Below are 17,990 nucleotides of genomic sequence, written 5' to 3'. Positions count from 1 at the left end.
GAGCCGGTTCGCGAGCTGGCTCGGTTCGATTCGTCATTTTTCGAGCTCGAGCCGAGCTCGAACACCGAAATCGGCTCGTTTACCTTAACGAGCCGAGCTCGACCGAAGCTAGGTTCGGTTCGTTGGCTCCCGAGCCGGCTCGAAATGAGTCGGATCGGCATGAATCGGTACGGGATCGCGAGCGAGCGGGTGAGCGGGAGCGGGAGCGAGAGCGAGGGGGGGAAAAATTTTTCCTCCCCCCTCGTCACCGCCGACCCCTCCCATCGGTTGTTGTCACCGCCTCTACCGCTGTCGTAGCTGTTCTCCGGCGTCTATACCGCCGTCGCAGCTGCTCGCCGGCCGCCTCTGCGTCCGTCCGTTCGATTTCTTCCTCTCCTCGCCGTCGCCTCTGTTTCCGTCGCCGTCGCTTTCGTCGCCGTCGCTTTCGTCACCGCCGATTCCGTCGCCGCCGACTCCGTCGTGGCCGTCATCTCCGACGATAAACCCTCCCCGGCGCCGTAAGCCCCTTCCCTCGGGGTCGTCTCGGCGGAAAACCAGAACAGGGGAGAAATAATCTCCCCCTTCCTCGCGAGAAGATGATCTCGCACGCGCGAGATCATAAAATAAAAAAAAAACTTTTTCCTCTGGAAAAAATTAAAAATAAATTTTATAGAAATAATTTTCTATAAACTATTAGTGTCTCATGTTTTTTTAAACACTTTTCTAATTGAAATTTTTTATTAAAAATCATATAATTTTCAAATTAAGATTTTTTGTACCAAGATGGGGTAGAAAACTGTATAGAAAATTTTTGAATAAGTATTTAACAGTTGATGCTGTAATACTTTTAGCATGAAATAATTTTCATTGCAATTTTGTGTTTGATATTTTATTTAATTAAAAATTTATCGATAAGTATAATAATATATTAGATTGATTATTAATTTTTATTTATTTCCCTAGAAGAGACAATAAAAGGTCCATTTAACTTTCCTAAGAAATTTTAAAATATTTCCTGTAATTTTCTAATAAGTCACTAATAGTAATAAGATTTTATTTAAAGGTTTTTTTGGGAATATGTATCATAGGAAAAATATTTTTAGTTTTTCCTAGAATATAAATTTTTATCTAGGGGCACTAAGGAGGCCATAATAAATTATGGCCAAATTCAAAAATTACAAAACAAGCTAGACAACAATTGGAGTAAAAAATATTAATATTGGTGCATTTTAATCCATTATTGAAATTCAATCCTGAACCTCCCCTATCATTATATTTTTTAAAAATGTATGCATAATTTTATATATAATTTATTCAAAGCCACCCCTACGTGCGAGATCATAAACAAGGAAAAAAAAAACTCTTTGTCCCTTCCTCATGGCTCTTAAATAAATTGAAAAGATATTTTAGTAGAAATACGTTTTCAGAGACTAGTTTTTTCAATAAATGTTGAAAAAACATTTTTAATAGAAATATAGGGACCATTAGTGCCTCGTATTTTTTTAAAATATTTTTTTAATTATAAATTCTTTTTAAAAAATCCTATAATTTTTCAAGTAAGATTTTCTTGCCAAGATGGCTTAGAAAACCATATAGAAAAATTTTGAATAAGTATTTGACAGTTGATGATATAATACTTTGAGCATGAGGCAATTTTCATAGTAATTTTGTGTTTGACATTTTATGTGATTAAAATTTTATCGATAAGTATAATAATATATTAGATTAATTATTAATTTTTATTTATTTCCTTAGAAAAGGCAATAAAAGGTCCATTTAATTTTCCTAAGAAAAATTTAAAATATTTCTTGTAATTTTCTAGTAAGTATGTAATAGTAATATGATTTTATTTAAAGAATTTATAGTTTTTATTTGGGTGATTGTAAATTGATAGTGATATTTTATTTAATTTTGTTGTGTTTGATTATTGTATGGAGTTTATTTATAATGTTATGCAGTGTATGGAGTGTTTAGATTATTTTATGGAGTGTATAAACAATTTCATGAAGTGTTTATGGAATGTATAAACAATTTTATGGAGTGTTTATGAAGTGTTTATGCAGGTATTATGTATATTGATTATGCCCAATTTAAAGTAAAGGTCATGCCGAATTTTATACAAGTATTATATATATAGATTATGCTCAATTTTAAGTAGAGGTTATGCCCAATCTTATACACATATTATATATATAAGTTATGCCCAATTTTATGTAGAGGTCATGCCCAATTTTATATAAAATGTATGCATAATTTTATATACGTTTTATTCGGTATATATTTTTTGAAAAGTTTAAAATGTATGTTGAGGCTCGAGTTCGGCTCGAAGCTCGGCTCGAACTCGTTGGGCTCGAGCTCGATAACAATTTTAGGCTCGAGACGAGGCTCGGCTCGAAGCTCGGCTCGAAATACTTAAATCAAACTCGACTCGAACATTGGCAGGTTCGGGTTCGGCTCGGCTCGATGCCACCCCTAGCTGTGAGTACTTGGTTCTTTTTTTTTACTGCTCAACAGCATGGGATGTCTTGACACGAGAACAGAATAGGTTTATCTATGCTCTATATCTGATTCATGATCTGAAGCTAGTGAGCTAATTAGGATCATAAGTGCCCTTTTTTAACATAAATGGATTGTGCGTTCATTCTGTTTATCCACTCTTTGATTTGCAATTCTTTTTCATTTGCTGATATCAGATAGCAAAATGTGAATTTGAAGGAAAGGTTTGCTAGCTTGAACCACTATCACCTCCCACTGAAGATTTTCTTCACGAATTTCATCTTTTTAGATTTGCATGTGTGATAGAATGAGCATTTAATATGAAGCTTTCAAGGTTTTCCCCAGGTATTTTCTGAAACCAATGGAGTCGATGAGATATACAGCAATACTGCAAATGCGAAACAACGTAACTAGGAATTAGACTCATTAGTGAGGCAAACTTAATTCATAGATCCCAACGTTACCCATGAAAATAGTTCAAGCAAATTTACGGATCATTGAGAGTGAGGCAAACTTAAACTTACATTTCGAGAATCTTCTCCTCTTCTAAATTACTGTGGCCAGAGGTTGAACAAATGTTGGCAAGATTAAAAAAATAATGATTAGCCTCAGAAACTCCAATTACAGAATTGATAAGAAGAAGATGAATGAATACCAAATCCTTTCTCCATTGTCAATCATCTACATGTACACCGACATGAGCAGCAGGCCCAGGAAGTCCAACTACTACATATCTCAAATTCAATCATTTTTTTAATGAAAAGGGAGGGATAAAAAATTAGGATCTTCTCAGAAGACTCACAGGATTGAACTGAAGCTCTCTATGGGATCCGATTCTTCAAGCATAGCTGCAGCCTGAAAGCAGTCACTAGCATCAGCCATCCTTCCATCGTCTCTATGAACCATTCCCAAATAGTACCAGGCCATACGATTTGTGGGTTCAAGTCGTAAAGCATCTGAGAGGAAGCTTCTGGCTGCAGGTAAGGATTTTGGACCCATTTTCCAAAGCAAAGCTCCAAGAGCAACTTCGCAAGCCACATTGTCCACATCTAAAGCAAGTCCATTGGAATAAGCCACTAAAGCGCTTCCGGGTTGCCCGCGTGCTTCATGTATAAGACCTAGTAAGAGTTAAAAAAAGATAATTAATTAATCACGATGGACCTTTCATGAGCTTTCCCCAATCATGTGAAGAAAATCTCTGCAAAGGTCGGAATACAAAATCAAAATACATTGCTCCAGACCTTAGTTTATAATAGGCAGTTTACAGAATTCAAGAAACCACAGTTTTGTGTCTACTGAACGCATTTAGTTGGATACATGGTTCTTTTAACTCTTGGAAGATTTAATATTCACCTTCAATATGCAGTGTAGCAGCAGAATATTGCTTCAATGCTCTGGCTTTCTCCAAGCATACTTCGCCGTCTTTCCAATGTGATAGACCCGAGTACAGGCTGGCAAGTCCTTGCCAAACTTCAAACTCACCAACCTTATCATCCCAGCCCTAATAGAACAAAATGATAAATTAATAGGGATTGTCGATTTTTTAATAACTAATGGAATCTATGAAACAAAGCTAAGAGATAACAACCAAATACCAACCACTGTAAGGCTTTTCTTCAAGAGCCAAATGATGGTAGAGTAACGGAAACGTAACTAAATTGTTTTATCATGAAAGAACTTATCGAATAGAGAAACAAAAAAAAAGATCAATAGACAACCACTACAAAAACATTTCAAACGTTACATCAAAATCATATTACCATGTTCCATTGGGGGTGAAGCAAAATACTGATGAACCCGGCATCATGGTTGCTAATGTGTAATTTAACATTCTACGTACTGTATGAAAAGAAGAGCATTATAACTGATAATTAATCCTAATCCAAGGGCAAAGAGTCCGTTGAGTTCCCAACAACATTTACTGGGGTGTTTCAAAGTAGAATATACCATTCTTATACCACGACATCTTGTCTCAAAATGATTTTCACTATTTGCTCCATGCAAAGTGTGAACTTGAGATATAATTTAGCGAAGAATGAATTGCAAGTGTAGACAGCTAACCTTAGCTATGCTCTGGAATGAACCAAATGATTTTTTTTGAGCTTGAACCAGTGCAAGAAGGAAGCGATATGTTTCCACTGCATCCATAGGCAAAGACTGAGCAATTTTCAACTTTGCCTTCATTCTTAGCAGTGGACCCTGGTCCCACTTGGCAGTTTCATCTAAAGCTGCATCAATAACAACTTCAGCGTCTGAGTATCTCTGCTGAGCAGATAAAATTAAAGCCAGCAACCTCCACCCTTTTAATATCGATCCCCCTGTCGCATCAATAAATTGTTTGGCACATCTCAGTGCAGCATTTGCATTACGCTGTTCGGCATACTGAACACCTAGCTCAAAAATCACATCTGGATTGTGCCGCTCAAAAGCTATTGCCTCATCTAAAGACTTCAAAGCTTCTGATTGTAGAGACAACCTCACAAGATCAGAAGAAGCAACTTTAGCTTGTTTCCCCAAACAACGCCCCAACAAGCGAAGGTAAACACCTTTTAGATGTTCATCCCTTCCTTGAGAACTGGCCAATGCCTGCCGTGCATAACCTACCCCCTCGGAAGCAAGATGATGATCTTCACTACAAATCTTGGCAGCCAATAGCAAAGCCAAGGGATGGTCTGGCTTTTCATGCCTGTTTAAAGACTTTCTCAACAAGTTCAAGGCTGTTGTATTCTGGCCACTGCCACTGTAGCAAAGAGCTAAATAGTTCCATCTGTCACAGCGTGGGTATACTCCAGGTAGAAGTTCTTCAAAATGCCTAGCCAGTATGGAAGTCTGTCCACATATAGATAGTGCAAACATAAAATGTTCCATTACTGCTGGGTCCCACTCTGTCTTCCCAATGTAACATTTCCTCAATAAAATCATCAAAAGCAGAATTGCTTCTTCCAGATTATTTTTTGGAACGAATGATCCATCAATCTGAACAGCTAGACTAGGTGCATTAGCTTCTACACCTCCATACAACAAATAGACAGCGAAACGTTTCTGAATTCTTGCACAGCAATCATTGTCAAGATTCCATTGGCTAAGGAGCGCTCGCCTGTAGGCACCCATGGCTTCCTGGTGGGACCCAGCCAGCTTCCAAAGTTCTGGAAGGAGTTCCACAGCTTTACTAACCGTCTCTTGTAACTTATTATCCACCAATGTATCTGGTATTCCCTGTGGGAATATTTTCTCAACGGCATCCAGGACACTTCTACATTCCTTGGCAGCCTCTGCAATAGCCCAAAAATCCTGCTTCAGTAACATAACATTTTAGAAATGCTACAGCTTTTTATAGTGGATCAATCTGCAGATTATCTGTTGGAGGCTTGTTGTAACACTACCAAATCTATGGTGATACACGTTTATCCACATTACCCCACAACAGTTACAACTTTTTTCAAAAAAGAAACCTTTAATCATGGGTTAGAAAAGAAATTAAATGAACCCAATTGACATCCATGGCAAAAACACTGTTTTTTCCCCTTCTCATTTGTAGGCTATAACATCCAGTAGACAGTCTTTTATCCTATCATGACATGCAATAAAATATCAATAAAACGTTGAAAAAAAACAATCGCGATACCAGCGGCTTTTCCAAGCTTTTGAAGGGACATGGCTTTCAAGTATATGGCTTCAAGGACCAGACTGGCTGCATGTTGTGAGACTGAATGGCCAGATTCACTACGTGAACGACGACTCTTGGATGCTGGTTTCTCCATAATAGAAGGTTGCAGACGCTGTATGGCAACTTGCAAGTCTATCCCATCAAAAACTTGAAGAGCAGATTCTATGTTTCCTCTTTGGTACTCTAACCTCCCGAGAAGAGCCCTAGCTTCCTACAATTAGAAAAAGTGATCACCAACTTGTAATAAATTTATGAGAATGTACGACGAGTTGATACCAACAGATTACTTTACATTCAGTGTATTCAACAAAATTGCATATATAATTGGTCAAAATGCCTTGTTTAAGTGCAAGTCTCAGCAATGTCTATGCAGCATCTACGAAGTCCCCTACTGGGACTACATTTTCCTCACTTCCAGTTTTTTTGTCAATAAAATATCTGCTTATGACTAGAGTCTCAATTATTTCAGCTTACAAAGTAAAATTAGGTCTGTGACAAAAAATTTAAAGAATAATAAATCCTAGGGATTTTAATTTGGTGCCAAGTACTTGACACAACCAACCAACTGGAAGGGTAACAATCTTTAAAAATTACAAAATAAGTAGTTTCATTCTTTCAGGCACCTATGATCCATTTCATCTACAAGATAATTGGAAAAAAGAAAACCCAAATATGTAAATCAAAGTGTTTGTTGTCTAACCTCAAAATTGAGTGCAAGGCCTTCATGCAAAGCAGACTCTGCTTCCAAAATATTTCCCTCATCAAGTTTTGCCTCCAATTCCGAAGTTGACATGCAAACGCCATTGACACATACCTCTCGAACATTCATTGCTTCCTTAACACCACATAATCATCTTGATGGCATGCATTATGTGGGCTTTCTTCGTCCAACAGAAAAAACTGACAGAAACAGAAATGGAATTGCTCTAAAACAATGAGAATAAGAAAAAGACATTTTTTTAACCAATGAAAAGTGAAATTGATTAAAAAAGAATGATACAAAGGCCCCCCTAGGAAAAGATACAATAAGAAAAAAGAAGCAACAAAAAAAAAAATACCAATAAAATCAAGAGCAGACAAATTCAGAGAAAAAAAAAATCTAAGTAGGACTCCCAAGGCATTCTGTCTCCAACAATAAGGTGTTGCTAGAGGAACCTGATCCTCATAAGAGAGTCAAATGATTGGCTTTGCAGAATGTATAGGAGAGGTGGAGAGTCTAGATGTCCAAGTAATCACATCGTAAAATCAACCATAATCATCATTGGACCATAGAAGATCACAAAAAGTGTCAAACCTTGAAGGAGGGCTCAAAACAATCACTGAGTCAATGACTCCAAAGAAAGCAAAAAAAAAAAAAAAAAAGTCTCATCCTCCACTGTTTATTAAGGATTACTTCCCCCCTTATCAGACCCTTGTTGCCTATTGAGTTACAGTCAAAATTTAATTTTAATCGTCATTTCTAGGGCAAGGTCCCACGGCAAGAGACAAAGGTTAGCAGCCACAAGCCTCTACAAAATCTTGTTGGCCCTAAATAGGCATAATAAAAAGATTTCTCAATCTTTCCAATAGATCTAGCATCAGAAGTACAATTGTTTCCCTCTTTCCAAACAGCCAAATGATGGAGGTATGTTAGGGGCTTTGGTAGAATTTTTTTTTTGGAGGAGCAAAGTAGACTTTATAAATGTCATTAGGATTATTTTTGGGTTGTTAGGATTTTCTATTGAGGGGAGGTACTTGTGAGACCCAACCACAATCTATTAAATGGAAACACATCCCAAGATAAGTGGAAGTAGATTAGACCCCAAAATTCGTTTTTCTTGAGTTTCTTTGTATTTCTTGTGCTTCCAATGCTAAAGCCTCAATCTTTCACTCCAAAACACTACAAGTCCATCTAAATTTAGGAACCGAGACAGGTTCCTAACATGGTAAAGAATAACGGCTTGAGATTTTTTCGGTCTTCATTTCAAGCTAGCTGAAAATTGGTGAAAGACTTCAGGAAAAGAAGTAGGGAAGTAGCTAAATATGACAACAGGTTGGGTTTCACAAGGAACCCTCCACACTTCCGGCCCTGCTCTGCTAAATGCTGGGACAGAGTTGTCATTGGACTCCATGGGGTGGGGATGGGGAAACACCAAAATCCCGACCTTTAAAAATAGTAAATAGTTTTTTTCAGTCTTGAAATATGTTAAAGGTACAGATTTTTTATAAAAAATATATATTTTTTTTAAATGGTGCAAAGCTTTTATTAAAGGAGCCACAAAGCAATACTAGTACATCATAGGACACAGCAAAGGATACAACATAGGATACAGGCACTGTATAGCCTCCTCTAATGCTCAAGAGAGGTCCTGAAACAAAGGGAAGCTTTGGAGACTCCAGATTTGGCAAGCTTGTCAGCAATTGAGTTGGCAGATCTGGGAATTTTGCTCCAGGCAATGCGCCACTCAGCAGATAGATCTGAAATCTCATCAAAGATCTTCCTAATAGCTCACAGAGCAGAATTCTTTTTGCTTCCCCAGCCAATGACGAGTGCAGAGTCACCCTCTTGGATTAAAGGGCCACAAAGGTGTGGCTTAAAAAGCTTTGATGCCTTCTAAAGAGCTAAGGACTCTGCTTCATGAGATGAGCAGCAACCGGCTGGCCCCCAGAAGGCCAACAAAACCTGTCCTTGGTTGTTTCTAAAAACTTCCACTCTTGCTGGCCCCAAATTTCCTTTGAGGATCCATCAAAGTTTAATTTAGACCAGGAAGATGGAAGGGGCTTTCATTCTACCATCACCTGAGGTTTAGGGGTGCCAAAATAGATTACTTTTCCCCAAATTTTTTGTATGATGGAGTGAAGAAAATCTTTTAATTGAAGATTTTTTAGTTCATTTATTTTAAAATTGTATTGATTTTATTAGCAAGCAACTATATGGAGCGAGGGAAGGGGCAAGCACATGATAGAAAAACCAAGGCCTTCACGAGGTGTGGTGGGGATCAGTCGTGAGGTGGGATTGCAAGGCAAGAACAAGGAAGAAAAATCAACCTCGTCGAAGAGGGTTTCTAAAACCCAACTGTCACCCCTATAGGCAGTTATTCTGTTATATGCATCTCTATTCAACTGCTGGATATTTTCAATGGCTCCAACCAACTCATCGACATGCTTGAGCTTCAAAAATCACCAGATGATAACCTATGTAGACAGGCTATTAGTCAGTATCATGGGGCTCTCCCTCAAAATAATGACTCTTAGCTTCCTGCAGAGAGGAGAGATTAAGAATTGTTAGAGAGAAACTAGAACGTTTTTTTGGAAAAGTGTAACAACTAGGTTTTTGAGAATTGATGCATGCATAATTAGAGCGACCATGATGCTCTAGTCTCCAGAAGGTCGAATATGATGTGGAATTAACTACCAGGATTGATTTCAGGTGCCAGGACCAAACAAATGTGGAATACAGACAATGAAGACAGTTAGAGTTCTATAGAGCCTATATGTCAAAGAGAAAATGGAGACTCATTGAGTGGAGACATACCAATGGTGAGATGGGCTGTCACAATCTCTCCCAGCTTGATCTTGTAAAACTTGGTGGTTCTAGCAGCAGCATGAAGACCAACTATAAGAATAAGCATTTATTTTCTGGCAACGAATCAACTGAAGAGCTAGGAGAAAGACTGCACCACCTTCACACCTGAAGAGAAGAAAATTCGAAACAAATGAAATTCCATTAAAGTGGTGATCCTCTAGAATTTATGCATAATTAATACAGTGAAGCTGAATTCTTGCAAGGCCTAATTACCTCAATGTAAGCAGTGAGAATGTGAAGGTCATCAGTCACCACCACTTAGCAAATGACAGACATGGAATAAGGAATAAACTTAAAAGGAGTCATGTCCAGAATTATACTCTTGGCAATCGACTTAGGCACCCACCAATCCCCCTTTAACAAAAAAATGAAAAATAGAAATAATCAGTGTTCCAAGTCAAAACAATAACACCGGATCCATTTCCATTAGATAGCATTAAGACATTATTGAATTGCAGTGGCGTACAATTTAAGAAAACAGTTGAACTCTGACAGTGTAGTTGAAACTAACTATACGGAAGATTCAACAAAAATCAAAGTATTCAAGTAAAAAGAAAAAAAAACAGTCAAAAACATTAACCTTTCTCCCTAGATAAGAAAATTCCAAGTAGAAAGTCTCATCACATCAATGAATTAATCCTTTACAGTAAAGGTTGCGCACCTATACAAGATAAACAAAAACTAGAAAACCGAGAAGGAGCCTAGTGCACAAACCTAACACACAACAAGAATTCGGTACAGGAAACAACAGAAATAGCAGAACAACAAAAAGCAAGAAGCAAACGGAAGGAGAAAAGCAGCATTTCGGTCCACATCATTACAGAATAACCAAATTCATACATTATTGCAGAGACCAAAATGACCGAAAATAAGTCAATAAACCTATCAACTGAGACATAACAAAGTAATTCACAATCCAGGATAACAAGCCCTGACGTCCAACCAGACCAAGACACGAAAATTCAACACAAAATACCAAGTTAGCGTCAGAATTGAGTTCAGTGACAACTGAATACAAACCTATTATCCAGTAAACGCAATCGGATCGAGACAAAACCAACGAAAGCAATCAGATCTGAAGAAGATATCTCACCTAGTGTCCCAAAACCCTAAAAGCCTTCCTCGTTCGACCAGATCGGAGCAAAAAAAAGGAGAAATCAAGTACACGGAAGGTCATTGAACTTACAACGGGGAGAAATGAGACCGTTTTGAGCGACCGGAAGGAGCAGAGCTCGAGCTATCTTACTCCACCGGATTTCTAGCAGCCTCCAACAGGCCCGTCCGGCGGACGGGATACAATTCCCCAGGAGTCAAATTTTGCCTTAAAACGGACTCATATTTTGACCAAATCTTAATTACGTCACTAAATATTTAAGTATTTAATTTTTAACATTCTAAACTATTTTATTTTTTATTATTTAATTTATATATTTCTTAACAAATTTTATTTAATATAAAATTTAAATATCTTTCCTAAAATGTCATATAACTCTATTAATGGTAATTATTGTATTTTGTTTTGAATATATAACATTGATAAAATAAAATAACCATTCTGGGTGTATCGATTTCTCTTGCCTTTTAGAAATAAAAAGATGAGTTTCTTATTATTTTAATTAAAAAATAAACCAAAAGGCATTAAAATATTTTTTTATCGCTTATATTTTATTTTATTCTTATTTTTATTTTTTATAAAAATAATTTATTTCTCATATAAACACGGTATAACTAATTTTTATTTATATTTTATACTATTTTTAGTATAAAAAATTTAATCAATTTTTCTCGATTTCTCTTGCCTTTTAGAAATAAAAAAATGAGTTTCCTATTATTCTAATTAAAAATAAACCAAAAGGCACTAAAACAGTTTTTTTATCGCTTATATTTTATTTTATTCTTATTTTTATTTTTTATAAAAATAATTTATTTCTCGTATAAACACAATATAACTAATTTTTATATTGTTTCCTATAACAACAGCACAAACACAAGAAAACCGATCAATGAGAAAACTTTCCTATCATTTAATTTTCCTACACTGACACAAACGATCTATTATGAAACGAGAAACTATGGTTTTGTTTTTTTTTAAAAAAGTTGGTGTTCCATTGAAATTGCCATTTAAAAAGATTTTATTTCTAATACATGAACATTGTAAACCCCTAATATATAACAACTATTAAAACTTGTTGCCTAAACCCTAAACCCTATGGAATTTTAATATCAAGTAACTTGTTAATCTTATGCTTAGTGGACTATAAGAAACGATTTTGGTGGATTTTAGGTCGAACCTTTTGTATGGTAATTTTCGATATCAGATGGATATTTTCCCGAAATATAAACTTATATTAAATGTTCACGTGAATGAGACTTATTCATGAAATTAAACATAAGTCTACTTCGATTGAGGGGTTGGGGGTTAATTATAATAGGCACTACCTTCCATCCCATACCCACATGTGCCAAGTTCCCAAATAATATTTCTCTTTTAACCTAATAATTTAGGGCAGTAACAAATGAAACTCTTATAAGGTATGGTTTCTCATAGACTAAAATTTTCTTTGGTTTCCCTCAAAGAAAAAACACCATTAACACATTACTACAAGTATATTATTTTGCTTCAACTAGTAATCCAAATTAGCTAACTCTAGCCAAGTTCTTTCATTCTTTGTTGCTCTTTCTTTCAGTTCCTAGCAGTAGCTGTTGACTGCTTTCTTTTAAGCCCCCCTCAGTAGTTTTACTTTTCCTTTTTCCCAATCAAAACATAAATGTCTGTTCATAATCTTGAACCCACTACAGAAAAAAATGATTAGTTTCTGCAGAACTCAGATGAATGCTGCCAAAGTGAAGAAATCTTTTCATTCAAGTTAAGAATCACTAAAAGAAGAAAATCCCAAACACCAAAATGGAAGAAGAAAGAGATCCAGATTTCCCAATAACAGAAATAAAATGACCACCAGAGACTCCACATCAGTTCAGGTCACAAGGTAGACAATGTGAAGAAAAAAATAAAAATTACAAACTCAGAAACAGGACACCCACAATCTCTTCCGAGTGTAGGGCAACAAGCTTCAAGAACCTATCCATGAGAAAAAAACATAAGGGTCTACATTCCAATCAAGACAAACTCACCTTACACTGGCAAGGCTCTCTCTCCACTTTGGAGAGGGCCACCAGAAAGACTATCTGCAGAGACATTTACAGAGAAGAAATTGAAAAATACATAAAGAAATAGAGAGATGAAGCATTGGATGCCTTTGCAATCCAATGGAGATCAAAACGGAAAACCGAAGCACACTTCCCACAAACAGCTACTTTCTGACTTGGAGAGTGGGAACTTTAACGAGTTTAAAAGAGAGATAGAGAGAAGCTTCCCTCTTTAGTGCTCTCTGTGTTTTGGAGTCAGTTTACTTTAGGGGGAGAAGTTGAGGCGTGAGGTGTAAGTGGCTCTTGGAGACCAGTTTCTGGGAATGACTTCTCTGGCGGAGAGAGTCCTCTGTGTGGACAGTGAGGTAAGCTTCACTGAAAAGGGTCCCTGTAATGGTCCCCCAATGATGCACCAAGTGGCTCCCCATAGATGCTTCATCTCCAGCCAATTTGGAGAGCTTGCCTGTGCAAAACAGAGAAGAAAACAACTGAAAATCACAAAATAGTTAATCTTTTTAAGGCCAAATAGGCTTAATTTAAACCAAGGCATCAAGAGTCTTTACCCACCTTCTCATATTATAGAACGTGAGTTCAAGACCTAGTTATCAAACTGAACTGTTCTTCTGTTTCATATAATTGTTCATAGAGCAGTAATTCAAAAAGTATAAAAAAAAATCATATTAAAATTAAAAACGATTTTATAAAAATTTAAATTAATTCAAACATGCCCATCAAGTAAAAACAAATAATAAGAGTTTATTAGAAAAAAATACTTGTCTTATATGCATGGAGCCTATATCTCCATCTCCTCCTTCAAACTCCACCAGAAGAGATAACCAGTAGCCAGTGGAACCTTCATTCACATGAAAAGCAACATTTTTTCCTGGATATTTGCATGGAGTCCTGCATCATAGAAAAACATAAAAATAAAAAATCAATACACTGAAAAAGAAAAGAAAATTCAGAGGTCACAGGCCTGAGTTCAAAACTAAATAAAGCTGAAAGGGACCAAAGTATAGAATATCCATGTGTGGAAGCTCAGAGCAGGACAAGCAAGCTTTCAGAGTGCGGGCCCCACTACATAAATCCCGACGGTAGTCAGGTTGACCACTTAAATTCTTTTCAGAGTCCGGTCTCAACAAATTTTACCTTTTTTTCCAATTTTGGCCATACCTGATCTCTGTTTTCGTCTCGGTTATTGGAACAAGTTGCCTGGTAAAGAAAGGGCAGTTTGGGTGATTCACAAAAAAGTATATGGCTAATGTGGTTCCGATCCTCCCCTTTAAATCTAAAATCTAATTTCCGCCACTCGATTGGTGGGCCCTCCCACAAGTTTCATAACTTTTTCCAGATTGACCCATGCACAAACTCTATTTTTTCCTGTACGGAGCCGACGGACCAGTCAGTACAGAAAGGGTAGTTTGGGTGCTTTACAGTAAATACAGATGTGGATCAGGTGGAAGACAGCGGACCCCACTAATTTTTAATCAAATTTCCACATTTACCCATAACGAAAACTGTATTTTCTCCGTAGACAGATTTTCCTGACATGAAAAGGGTAGTTTGGTAATTTAACAGAATTACACAAGGATTATTGTGGACCTACCGGCGAAAGACGACGGAGATCTCGCCGCGGTTGCGGAGCTGGTAGCCCTCGCCGGTGATGGCCATGCGGCCGAAGGCGGCGCCGGAGAGGTCGAAATGCGTCCGGCCGAAGGCGCAGCCGGGACACTCGTCGGTGACGATGATGGTGACGGCACGCCGGGAGCAGATGCTGGAGTCGTGGCACTTGACCTTGTAGCAGGCGCCGCAGCCTTCCCCGCCCTTGAACAGCACGGGGGTCACCGCCCCCACCCTCGCCCTCATCGGCCTCACGTCCACCAGCGAGCCGTACCCGCATGCTCCACCTATACAAACATACATGCTCCATCAGATCCAGAATGCTTTTCCTTCATACATACATACATACATACCCTTCAGCAAGAACTGACTGCTGGCTGATGCTCTACATTCATGTATGGCCATCCATGTTATTTATTTTACATGTGTAAGTCATAAAAGGGCCCAAAAAAGGCGGGTAATGGCGAACAGAGAGAATTCAGAGGAAGATAGGGCAGAGGGAGCCATCTTGAGCCGGAGAAAACTGCGTGGCCGGCGGAAACTGCTTTATACACTAAAACAGCTCCGATGCGTACGGAAGAAAAGATGTGTAATGGAGGTCAAAACTAAGAATTCCAGAAGGTGGAGCAGGGGGCAGCCATTTTTGGTCGGAGAAACGTGAAAATAAGCCGATATGTAAAACCCCACGGTCGCCGGAATCATTCCGCTAGCATTATATACTGAAGGAGCTTCGAGTTGGAGCAGGGGGGGGGGGCATTTTTGGTCGGAGAAACGTGAAATTAAGCAGATATGTAAAACCCCACGGTTACCGGAATCATTCCCCTAGCTTTATATACTAAAGGAGCTTCGAGGTGGAGCAGGGGGCGGCCATTTTGGTCGGAGAAACGTGAAATTAAGCCGATATGTAAAACCCCACGGTAACCGGAATCATGTTTCCGCTAGCATTACATACTAAAGGAGCTTCGAGGCGAACACATTCTCAAATGTGACACTGGAGCAGCAATAGTTAAAGAGGAAGTAACTCGTCAGTCATAAAACGGGCAAAAAAGGCGGCAAAACTAAGAAATTCTAGAAGAAAATGCAGCGGGAGGCAACCATTTTCGGCCGAATAAATCCAGACAAACAGACCAATGCATGCAAGAGAAATTTCGACCTAAGCTACAAAACGAGAAAAATCTCCCCAGTGCGTGAGCCTACCATCGCTTCCATCGCCGTCGGGGTCGCCATACCAGGTGGCGGTCGCCGGATGCCAATGTGGGTCAGAAATGTGTGCCGATCGAACGGAAATTACCAGCAAGCAAGAGCTGATCAGAAGCCAGAAGCTGACTAAGCTCCGGTAGTGCGTCGTCCCCCGTACCGACATTTTGCGGTCAGATTCCGGCAACAGCCACCGCCCAGTGAGCAGCCGACACTGAACTGTACTTGCGAAACGAGGGAGACAGAAGCGAAGACCGGAGACTGAGGCCTCTCCCTGGGCTTTGCTCCGCTTTACTGTGGCTTTTCGAAGGACGAGTTGCAGTGTATAAAATAAATGAATAAAGCGGCTGCCAACGGAAAAAACCACTTGAGACGAAAGACAAGGACGCCTCAACTTTTTTCTTACCAAATTACCCATCCGATTTGGATTTATTCACTTCGCCCCTCCGGCTGTTCCTGACGGCTCGTCTCTTACCGTTTCTTTTAATTGCTGATACACCCTTAAAATGTATCATAATTGCTACATATAGCCTTAGGCACTCAATTATTGTTTATACACCCTTCATATTATCATGGAAAAATATTTAAATAGAGAGACAAATGATCGTAATCAATTTAAGAGTACCCTTTTTCAGTTAATTGATTGTAGACCCTTGGAATGTATCATAATTGTAAAAATACCCTTGGTTTGTTCATATTTCAGGATGTATACGCAAATAAGCCAAACCAAACGGAAAGATACAACCCCAACCGTTGGTTGTCAAAGATCTGGGCCCGCACTGATTGAGTTTTTTTAGATTTATGTGGTCAAGATGGACGAACTTAACTGACACTGTGGGACCATTTGGTATTAAATGACTAAAATAACCTCACCGTTTAGAAAAGCGCTGCCGACACTCTCCGGTCTTCCCATCATCCCGGGAGGATTGGATCTAAATTTATTTAATTATTCTCAGATCCCGATACTACCCTTTAATTATAATATAATTTCGAAAATAACCCCGTACGACTCGACGGATCAGTCAAGGCATCGGGAAGGGCGGAACGATTTCTCGGCTTCACGTTTTTTTGGTTATTTAACCGTTTCGCACGTAGGAGCATTTTAGAAGTCAGATGGGTTTTTTTGTCATTTTGTGTGAATAAACTAAATGACGAAACTACCCTTCGTGTAGAGGAAAACGTCTCGGCCGACATTCTTGACTTTTGTCACGGTCTGCGTGGCCCAGCGTCCGAGATTTGCGGGATCTTTCACAGGGAACGAGGAGGGAAGGAGAAAAGAGAATCGCGGCGCCGAATGAGGATTCGTCCTTCCTTTCTCGCCAACTGTTGACATTAGCATTATCCTAACGTGCGCCGCCTGGCGACAATAGTACCTTTAGAGACATGTCCCCACCAGACACTCCTTAGTGGGGCCGGCATTGGAACTTTTCTGGCCTATCCAGGCCGTCGGATCAATCTATTTGCTAAAGAGATGACAAGTATAGGAGGATTAATTTACCACATGTCGATATTATTTACTATTTTATCATATTAACATTTATTTAAAAATAAGCCAAAAAACATTAAAATGGTTATTGATTACTTACTTTTTTATTAAACCTTATATTTATTATTTATAAAAATTATTTTATTTATAGTGGAAAAACAAAGTGGTGGCATAAATGCAAGAAAGTAGTCAAAATGACTTTTTTTTTAAAAAAAAAATCAAAGAGAAAATTAGTCAAAGAAACAGGCATTTTATTTTTCTATTTAGATCCTATCAAAAAAATTAAATTATTTTTATTATTAGAAAAATTGTCTTAGTTTTCTTATTGATTATTATTTAGGGTTAATTTTATTGATTATATATCATATAAAGAAATAAACAAAAAATAGGATATAATATAATTAATAATCTTAAAAAAATAAAATAAAAAACATATAAAATGCAATTGACCTATAGAGGAAAATATTAAGGTGTGGTCTAATTCAAAATTATCAGTCTTCAGGATTTGTCGATTGAATCAGATTTAACAAAAATCTGAATCCCCTAAAAAAAAAACCCGACTACCCCATAAGCAGGAGTGAGTTAAGATAGGGAAATACAAACTCGTTCTTTAGGAGTGAAAAGTTTCGCATAAATTAAAGGGGAAAAAAACTCATGTGTTCCCTTAATATATATATAAAAAAAAAAAAAAAAAAAAGACAGACTAGATATGATGCCCTTAATGTAAAACCATGATTAAGGAGCACAAGCTCTCCACAACCATGCCTCAACCAATAAAAGAAAAACAAGAGGAAGAAGAAAAGTTCTACCCTCCCAAGATCTCACATGCCCTA

At 37.9% G+C, this 17,990-nt stretch overlaps 2 protein-coding genes across 6 annotated transcripts; both read right to left on the bottom strand.

Annotated features, from left to right (window-relative positions):
- Nucleotides 1-3,119: 3,119 nt before the first annotated feature.
- On the bottom strand, nucleotides 3,120-10,997 carry LOC137938908 (protein NPG1-like). Of its 5 annotated transcripts, none has more exons than XM_068784008.1 (9): nucleotides 10,801-10,997; nucleotides 9,921-10,061; nucleotides 9,657-9,812; nucleotides 9,170-9,380; nucleotides 6,843-7,042; nucleotides 6,101-6,353; nucleotides 4,537-5,747; nucleotides 3,829-3,976; nucleotides 3,120-3,593 (listed from the first exon to the last, which is right to left on the bottom strand). In XM_068784008.1, exons 5-9 carry the CDS (start codon nucleotides 6,969-6,971, stop codon nucleotides 3,274-3,276), a joined length of 2,061 nt encoding a protein of 686 aa, XP_068640109.1. In that variant the 5' UTR covers nucleotides 6,972-7,042; nucleotides 9,170-9,380; nucleotides 9,657-9,812; nucleotides 9,921-10,061; nucleotides 10,801-10,997; the 3' UTR covers nucleotides 3,120-3,273. The 5 variants fall into 5 exon arrangements, with proteins under 5 accessions (XP_068640109.1, XP_068640108.1, XP_068640111.1 ...); XM_068784007.1 differs by having other exon boundaries at nucleotides 10,894-10,997; XM_068784010.1 differs by having other exon boundaries at nucleotides 9,317-9,380; nucleotides 10,894-10,997.
- A 1,798-nt stretch (nucleotides 10,998-12,795) lies between these two features.
- LOC137939168 (expansin-B3-like) lies at nucleotides 12,796-15,965 on the bottom strand. The gene is made up of 4 exons (XM_068784383.1): nucleotides 15,672-15,965; nucleotides 14,461-14,761; nucleotides 13,628-13,757; nucleotides 12,796-13,317 (listed from the first exon to the last, which is right to left on the bottom strand). Exons 1-4 carry the CDS (start codon nucleotides 15,835-15,837, stop codon nucleotides 13,120-13,122), a joined length of 795 nt encoding a protein of 264 aa, XP_068640484.1. The 5' UTR covers nucleotides 15,838-15,965; the 3' UTR covers nucleotides 12,796-13,119.
- Nucleotides 15,966-17,990: the final 2,025 nt, after the last annotated feature.

This window comes from Aristolochia californica, unplaced genomic scaffold, assembly GCF_029961685.1.
Source record: "Aristolochia californica isolate CCGP_79_NKW_82.1479 unplaced genomic scaffold, dmAriCali1.0.hap1 SCAF_8, whole genome shotgun sequence".
NCBI lineage: Eukaryota > Viridiplantae > Streptophyta > Magnoliopsida > Piperales > Aristolochiaceae > Aristolochia > Aristolochia californica.
This window is presented reverse-complemented; position numbering and strand designations above follow the sequence as displayed.